The sequence below is a fragment of the Rhinopithecus bieti genome, unplaced genomic scaffold, assembly GCF_001698545.2.
Source record: "Rhinopithecus bieti isolate Rb0 unplaced genomic scaffold, ASM169854v2 scaffold_10347, whole genome shotgun sequence".
Classification (NCBI taxonomy): domain Eukaryota; kingdom Metazoa; phylum Chordata; class Mammalia; order Primates; family Cercopithecidae; genus Rhinopithecus; species Rhinopithecus bieti.
Window position 1 is genome coordinate 4323995 of NW_016806836.1, and position 8859 is coordinate 4332853.

Below are 8859 nucleotides of genomic sequence, written 5' to 3' on the forward strand. Positions count from 1 at the left end.
AAATATTATGTTTATATAAATATAAAATTAAATTTAATCTTAATATTACTAAGAATATAAAATATTAACCAGGTGTGGCAGTGTGCACCTGTAGCCCCAGCTACTCAGGAGGCTGAGGCAGGAGAATCCCTTGAACCCGGGAGGCGGAGGCTGCAGTGAGCCGAGATCATGCCACTGCACTCCAGCCTTGGCAACAGAGCAAGACTCCGTCTCAATAACCCCAACCTCCCGAGTAGCTGGGGTTATAGGCGCACACCACCACACCCGGCTAATTTTTTGTATTTTTAGTAGAGATGGGTTTCTCCAGGCTGGTCTTGAAATCCTGATCTCAGGTAATCCACCCACCTCGGCCTCCCAAAGTGCTAGGATTATAGGAGTGAGCCACTGCACCCAGCAAAAAAAGAACTATATTACTGTTAACTATTATTACTACTGTAATTCTTCAGCTGCCCTCACTCTTATCTTTTGAGGCCCACACATTAGTCATCTGGTTTCAGGGAGAGGCAGGACCTGACAGCTTGGGCAAGGTATCTATCCAAAGCAAGAGGCAGAGAACAGCTGCAGAGTCCACTTGCAACCTGGAACTGGGGCCAGTTAACCAATGCCCTAGAGCCAAAGGAGCCTGGAGTCAGTGCTGTGAGTCAGGCAGCAGGGAGATCATGCTGGTGCCAGATGGAATCTGATGATCTCCACACATTTCCTCTCCACTTATCATCATAGCAACAGATATCCCCTGGAAAGAGGATTCCTAGTGTTCCCAGTACAACCACACCTGAGAGTGGTCCCTGGACTCTGGACTAATAACATACAAACTTTACCTCTGCTGGGAAACTTTTCCTGAACACGCCCTGCTTGGACAGGGAGGCTCCAGGTATTTGGTTATTCCACAGTTTGCCCCAACCCGGGCTCCAGACCCAGGCCTGACCCAGTGTTGGGAAGATAAGGATCAAATCAGCTTATTAAATGCTCAGGGCCCAGGACCAGTTTGGACACCAAACACTGATTGATAGTAAGTAGAATCATATGGCCCTTCTGGCTGGAGCCTTCCTCCTCCACCTCCAGAGCATCCTCCTTATCATTCTTGTCCTCATCGCACTTCCTCCACCCACTATTTTACTTCTCTCTCAAGAGAAAGGACAGCCTGTGCACATTTTAAGCTTCAGACCTTTACTATAGCTTGGCTTCTGGTAGGTACTCATGGAAGGGGTTTTATACATTCCATTTAAATTGAGTGGATGCAATGTTACAAAGCTAACATTTGGGCTGGAGAGTTAGGCTTGGACCTCAAATGAGAAAGCTGGGAATGCTAGAGTTTGAATTGTATCTCATAAAATATGGGACATCAAAAGAGATTCAGGCTGGGCACGGTGGCTCATGCCTGTAATCCCAGCACTTTAGAAGGCCAAGGTGGGCGAATCACTTGAGGTCAGGACTTCGAGACCAGCCTGGCCAACATGGTGAAACCCCATATCTACTAAAAATACAAAAATTAGCTGGGCATGGTGGCACGAACCTGTAGTCTCAGCCACTCGGGAGGATGAGGCATGAGAATCGCTTGAACCCAGGAGGAGGAGGTTGCTGTGAGCCCAAATTGTGCCACCGCACTCCAGCCTGGGTGACAGAGTGAGACTGTCTCAAAAAGAGATTTGGGGTCAGGTGCAGTAGCTCATACTTGTAATAATCCCAGCACTTTGGGAGGGCAAGGTGGGAGGATTGCGTAAACCCAGGAGTTCGAGACCAGCCTGGGCAACATAGTGACACCCTCTGTCTGTATAAAAAATTTTGTTAAATAAAAACCTAAATACCAAGTCTCCTTAAACTATTACATACAACTGTTGGCTGGGTGCAGTGGCTCACCTGTAATCCTGTAATCCCAACACTCTGGGAGGCCAAGGTGAAAGGATCGTTTGAGGCTAGGAGTTCAGGACCAGCCTGGATAACACAGCTAGACCTCGTCTCTACTAAAAATGAGAGAGAGAGATTTTGAAACAATGGGATGTTTTTCAGACACTTCTGTCCCACCTCCAGGGCATCAGTATAGAGAACAGAGACATGATAGCAAACAAGTGGCCATATAGGCATACGAAGCCAAGGACTCGGCCTGGAAAGGGACACTTTCTACAACAGTGTGGATCTCAATGGAAGGAGGAGGGAAAGCAATTCAATTACTTGATTCAAGGAATCAAAGTAATTCAATGCCTGCTTTTTTTTTTTTTTTTTTTTTAGCTAGAGTTTCGCTCTGTATTGCCCAGGCTGGAGTGCAATGACTCATGATCTTGGCTCACTGCAACCTCCAACTCCTGGGTTCAAGCAATTCTCCTGCCTCAGCCTCCCAAGTAGCTGGGATTACAGGCTAATTTTGTATTTTTAGTAGAGATGGGTTTTCGCCATGTTGGTCAGGCTTGTCTAGAACTCCTAACCTCAGGTGATCCGCCCGCCTCAGCCTCCCAAAGTGCTGGGATTACAGGCGTGAGCCACTGTGTCCGGCCCCCAATGTCTGCTTTTACTACTCAAAATATTGCGATTACATTAATAACCATTTGCAAAGCACCTATCTTTGAGTTCCAGAAATGGACTATCAAAGTATTCAGATCAGAAAATAATAACAGCTTGGCTGGGCAAGGTGGCTCACGCATGTAATCCCAGCACTTTGGAAGGTCAAGGTGGGCTGATTACTTCAGGTTAGGAGTTCAAGACCAGCTTGGCGACCATGGTGAAACCCCATTTCTACTGAAAATACAAAAATTAGCCAGGTGTGGTGCTGCTCGTCTGTAGTCCCAGCTACTCGGGAGGCTGAGGCACAAGAATTGCTCGAACCTGGGAGGCAGGGGTTGGTTGCAGTGAGCCCAGATCTCGCCACTGCACTCTGAGCTAGGTGATAGAGTGAGACCCTGTTTCAAAAAAAAATAAAAAGATAAGAATAACAGGATGATTTTCCTAGGGAAGACACTATGTGCCTGGCCCCATATTAAGAGTTTTATATTCATTTTGCCTTTTTTGTTTTAGAGATGAGGTCTCACTCTGGTTTGAGGCTGTAGTGAGCTATGATGACACCACCGCACTCCAATCCGGGGAGCTGCAGTGCAATGGTGCCATCATAGCTCACTGTAGCCTCGAACTCCTGGGTTCAATCCTCCCATTTCAGTTTCCCAACTTGCTGGAGTTTCAGGCGTGAGCCACTGTGCTGGCTTATTTTGCATTTAATGTTTATTACTCTGTGTGGCAGGTAACATTTTAACAAACAAGTTAAGACACAGAGATATTAAGTAATTTGCACTGATCACACAGCTAAGGGCTGGTAGCTTGAAGCAAAACATCCACAACTTGGTATTACATTGGAGAGTACCATTTGTGATGTATAGTGAAAGTCTGAGTCTGGGCTATAACTAGAGGTTAGTCATAATGAGAAAATCCAACCATCCACATTCTCAGGAAGCTCACCAACCGGTACAGAAGATAATGACTGGAAAATTAGCTCTGTACAGGTGAAGATCAATTGCCAGGACTCTGAGTGCCCACCCAACAGGATCACTGAAGGCTCTTTAGAGCTGGACGATGTAGGAATATGCAATGCAGGGAATGGCACAGGAAATAGCCAGCATATGGCAAGGAGGAGGGGGATTAGGAAGTACTCAGGGATTGGCAAGGGTTCAAAATTATTCTTGACTCTTCTCTCACATCACGTATCTGATCCACCTGCAAATCCTATATCCAGTGGCAAAAGCACATGAAAAGATGCTCAATACCATGTAATTAGGGGAATGTAAATTAAAACCACAATGAGATTTACGTGCCTATTAGAATGGCTAAAATTTAAAAAGACTAATTATACCAAATGTTGATGAAGATGGGAAGCAATTAGAATTCTCAAATACTGCTGGTGGGAATATAAAATTGTACAACCACTTTGAAAACTGTTTCTTTTTCTTTCTTTCTTTCTTTTTTTTTTTTTTTTTTTTTTTGTTGGGGTCTCACTGTGTAACCCAGGCTGGAGTGCAGTGGCACAATCTCAGCTCACAGCAACCTCTGCCTCCCAGGTTCAAGCAATTCTGCCTCGGCCTCCCAAGTAGCTGGGACTACAGGCACATGCCACCATACCTGACTAATTTTGTATTTTTAGTAGAGACGGGATTTCATCATGTTGGCCAGGGTGGTCTCAAACTGGCTGGTCTCCTGACCTCGTGATCTGCCTGCCTCGACCTCCCAAAGGCTGGGATTACAGGCATGAACCACCATGACCAGCCTGAAAGCTGTTTCTTAAAAACTTAAATAGGGCCGGGCGCGGTGGCTCACATCTGTAATCCCAGCACTTTGGGAGGCTGAGGCAGGCAGATCACGACGTCAGGAATTTGAGACCAGCCTGACCAACAGTGGAACCCCGTCTCTACTAAAAATACAAAAAAATTAGCCGGACATGGTGATGCGCACCTGTAATCCCAGCTACTCAAGAGGCTGAGGCAGGAGAATCACTTGAACTCGAGAGGTGGAGGTTGTAGTGAGCCGATATCACACCACTGCACCCCAGCCTGGATAACAAAGGGAAACTCTGTCTCAAAAAAAAAAAAACCTTAAATATACACCTATCATATCACCTAGCCATTCCAAGAAAAATGAATACATATCTCCACACAAAGCTTTTAGATAGCTTTGTTTGTTACAACCCCAAACTGGAAACAACCTAAATGTCAACAGGTGACTGGATAAACAAATTATAGATAAAAAACAAATCTATCCATACAGTGGAATTCTACTCAACAAAAGGAATAAATTATTGATAAAATATAAATGTTACAAACTAATTGTGCTAAAAGAAGCAAAAGAGAACATACCGTATGATCTTTTTTTTTAATTTTAAATTTTTTAGAGACAAGGTCTGGCTCTATAGCCCAGGCTGGAGGGCAGTGGAGCCATCTTGGCTCACTGCAGCCTCTGTCTCCCAGGCTCAAGCCATCCTCCCACCTCAGCCTCCTGAGTAGCTGGAACTACAGGTACACACCACCATATCAGGCTAATTTTTTTTTTTTTTTGAGACCCAGTTTCACTCTGTCGCCCCTGCTGGAGTGCAGTGGTATGATCTCAGCTCACTGCAACCTCCACCTCCTAGGTTCAAGTGATTCTCCTGCCTCAGCCTGCCAGGTAGCTGGGATTACAGGCAAGAGCCACCGCACCCAGCTAATTTTTGTATTTTTAGTAGAGATGGGGTTTTGCCATGTCAGGCTGGTCTCGAACTCCTGACATCAAGTGATCCACCCACCTAGGCCTACCAAGGTGGTGGGATTACAGGTGTGAGCCACCATGCCCGGCCTATAAGACTATTTATATAAAACTCTAGGCCGGGCGCGGTGGCTCGCGCCTGTAATCCCAGCTACCTGGGAGACGCAGGCAGGAGAATCACTTGAATCCGGGAGGCAGGGTTGCAGTGAGTCGAGATCACGCCATTGCACTCTAGCCTGGGTGACAGAGTGAGACTAGGCCTCAAAAACAAAAACAAAAAAACCAACCAAAAAAACAAACTCTAGAAATTACACACAAATCTAAAGTGACAGAAACCAATCTAAAGTGACAATGGTTGTGGAGAGGATACAAGGAGACACAAGGACGTTTTGGTGCATGATGGGTATGTTCCATTTGCATGACTCCAGGGGCCCCTTCTGAGTCACTGGAAGAAGTGTGGGGCCATTGACTAAAGGACAGGGCTATTAACGCTTCCTGGGTTTTTCCAGGCTCATGCCAGTCCCAGCGGTTTCCTTAGGTATGCAGTTGCAAAGGGGGATAATTTACTCTCTAAGAAACCATCTAATCCAAATCCCTTGCATTCCTGATGAGACTCAGTGCCAGGACCCTGGGCTACATTATATACACCACATGGCGAGGCCCCCACCCCTGACCTCTACCCTGCACCCCCTGAAGCATCAGCTTTCGCCAACACTTAATTCTTCTGTCACTTGCAGTTCAGCAATCAAACAGGGAAGGACTTGTGGGGTAGGGAGTTTGGGTTCAAAGTCAGGGAGAAACTGCGGGTGAATGCTAAGGCCTGTCCAGAGGCGGGTGGACCCAACCGCAAGCTTCTCCAGCCTTGCCGCAGCTCCTGAAAACATCCTCACCCTCCTCGGTGAAAACCGGAGGGGAATGTCAGGCCTTGGAGTCAACCCGAGAGTCTCCCCGTCCGCAGGTGACCCGGGGCAAGGGACGTGCCTGTTTCGAGTGGCCTCCCATGTAAACCGAGGCCAAAGGCTCCAGGATGTCCGATCGCAGCGCCCGCACCCCAGGCCGCCAGACCGCACCGTCTGGAAGGCGCAGGGGAACTCCGAGATCCCAGTCTTTGAGCCCGCGCCTGGGATCAGACGGCGCGCGGGGCATCGCGGGAGTCGCGTCCCTGACGTCACCGTGGGGCGCCTATGCACAGGGGCACCTTGAGCCGCGCTACTGGGGCTCTGGAACTCTAGCCAGTCCCACGTCCCAGAGCCTTCTCGGAGGCGTCGTCTCTTTCGTGTGGAAGACGGATGAAAGAAAGTCGCAGGGATGAGAGGGAGCAAGGTCGGGACGTCGCAGGCCTCGGACATTGTGTCGCCCCCGGTCCTGAACCGTCCCTGACTTCCCAGTGTGGCTCAGAGGCTCTGGACCAGCTCCTCACACTGCATGCTCGGTGTCCCATTTGCAGCTCTTACTGGGTTAATTTCTCTCAGCAATTAAGAATGTGAGCTGCGGAAGGGCAGCCCTGTAAGGTTGCCCAAGTGGTTTCATCTTGCCCTCTGCCTGGACACTACCGATTTATCAAGACAGGGCAACTGCAGTAGAGAAATAGTAATTCACGCGCGGAGCGGGCTGTGCGGGAGACCGGAGTTGTATTATTACTCAAATTAGTCTCCCCGAAAACTCGGGGATCAGAGGGTTTTGTTTTTTGTTTTTGAGACGGGAGTCTCGCTCTGTTGTCCAGGCTGGAGTGCAGTGGTGCGATCTCCAGTTATTTTTACACCTTTACCTGCCAGGACTGGTATATATGTTTTTTTGTTTTTTGTTTTTGATTGTCGTTGCTTTTTTATTTTTTTATTTTTTTTTGAGACGGAGTCTCGCTCTGTCGCCCAGGCTGGAGTGCAGTGGCCAGATCTCAGCTCACTGCAAGCTCCGCCTCCCTGGTTCCCGCCATTCTCCTGCCTCAGCCTCCCGAGCAGCTGGGACTACAGGCGCCCGCCACCTCGCCCGGCTAGTTTTTTTTGTATTTTAGTAGAGACGGGGTTTCACCATGTTAGCCAGGATGGTCTCGATCTCCTGACCTCGTGATCCGCCCGTCTCGGCCTCTCAAAGTGCTGGGATTACAGGCTTGAGCCACCGCGCCTGGCCGCTTTTTTATTTTTAAGAGTGAAGTTGGAACACTTGTTCAAGTTGGCTATTTTTCATTTTCACGATCTTATGTACCAGGAAGTTTGTGCACATAGTGAATAGCAGCTGGGATAAAGGGGCATTTTGTGGCTCATGTTTGAATTTAAAACACCCCGCTCACCACTTTAGCAAGTTGATTAAGCTTAATTTTACTAATAAAAACTAATCTGACATCACCACCTATGAAATATTCTTGCCAAAAATGTTTAATTCACAGTCAAGCCTTCAGACCTAACTTCAGTTTACAGGAAATAAAGGAGATAAAGGAACAAGTTAATAGACACTATGATGAAGCAATGAGATAAATCCAGAATGTGAGAAATTCTGCAAGACACCTAATTTGGTCTTTTCAAAACATCAGTATCTGGTCAGGAGCAGTGGCTCATGCCTGTAAACCAAATACTTGGGGAGGCCAAGGTGGGAGGATCACTTGAGCCCAGAAGTTCCAGACCAGCCTGGGCAACACAGTGAGACCCTGTCTCTACAAAAAATTAAAGAATTTGCTGGACATGGTGGTGCACACCTGTAGTCCCAGCTACTGTGGAGGCTGAGGTGGGAGGATCGTTTGAGTCCAGAAAGTCGAGGCTGCAGTGAGCTATGATTGCGCCACTGTATTCCATCCTGGGTAACAGCAAGACCCTGTCTGTGGAAAAAAAAAAAAAATCATTTAAAAAAGAAAAGAGATAGGGAGACTGTTCTGGATTTAAAGAGACACTCAAATACAATGTGTGAACCCTGACTAAATCCTCGCTTGAAAAAAACATCTATAAAACACATTTTGGGGGCAATTAGGGGATAGTCTGAATATGCATTAAACATTAGGTAATAGGCCCAGCGCGGTGGTTCATGCCTGTAATCCCAGCACTTTGGGAGGCCGAGACGGGTGGATCACGAGGTCAGGAGATCGAGACCATCCTGGCTAACACGGTGAAACCCCGTCTCTACTAAAAATACAAAAATTAGCCGGGCGCGGTGGCCGGCGCCTGTAGTCCCAGCTACACTGGAGGCTGAGGCAGGAGAATGGCGTGAACCTGGGAAGCGGAGCTTGCAGTGAGTGGAGATCGCGCCACTGCACTCTAGCCTGGGCGACAGAGTGAGATTCTGTCTCAAAAAAAAAAAAAAAAAAAGGTAATAGAAATGATAATGGCATTATAGTTATACAATGAGGTATTTAAGGGTAAAATACTATTATGTCTGCAATTTCATTCCAAATGTTTGGTAAAAAAGATTATACAAGGCCTGATGAGGTGGCTCACACCTGTAATCCCAGCACTTTGGGAGGGTGAGGTGGGCGGATCAGAAGGTCAGGAGTTTGAGATCAGCCTGGCCAACATAGTGAAACCCCGTCTCTACTAAATATACAAAAAATTACCTGGGCATGGTAGTGCGTGCCTGTAATCCCAGCTACTCGGGAGGCTGAGGAAGGAGAATGGCCTGAACCCAGGAGGCGGAGCTTGCAGTGAGCCGAGATGGCGCCAC

General features: G+C 47.4%; 1 protein-coding gene across 1 annotated transcript in view; it reads right to left on the reverse strand.

Annotated features, from left to right (window-relative positions):
- The window catches only part of MYBL2 (MYB proto-oncogene like 2), a 62933-nt gene extending 56370 nt beyond the window's left edge, over positions 1–6563 (reverse strand). The window contains exon 1 of the mRNA XM_017878057.1: positions 6105–6563. Coding sequence (XP_017733546.1) covers positions 6105–6563 — 459 coding nt within the window. The remainder of the gene's footprint in view (positions 1–6104) is intronic.
- Between the last annotated feature and the right edge of the window lie 2296 nt (positions 6564–8859).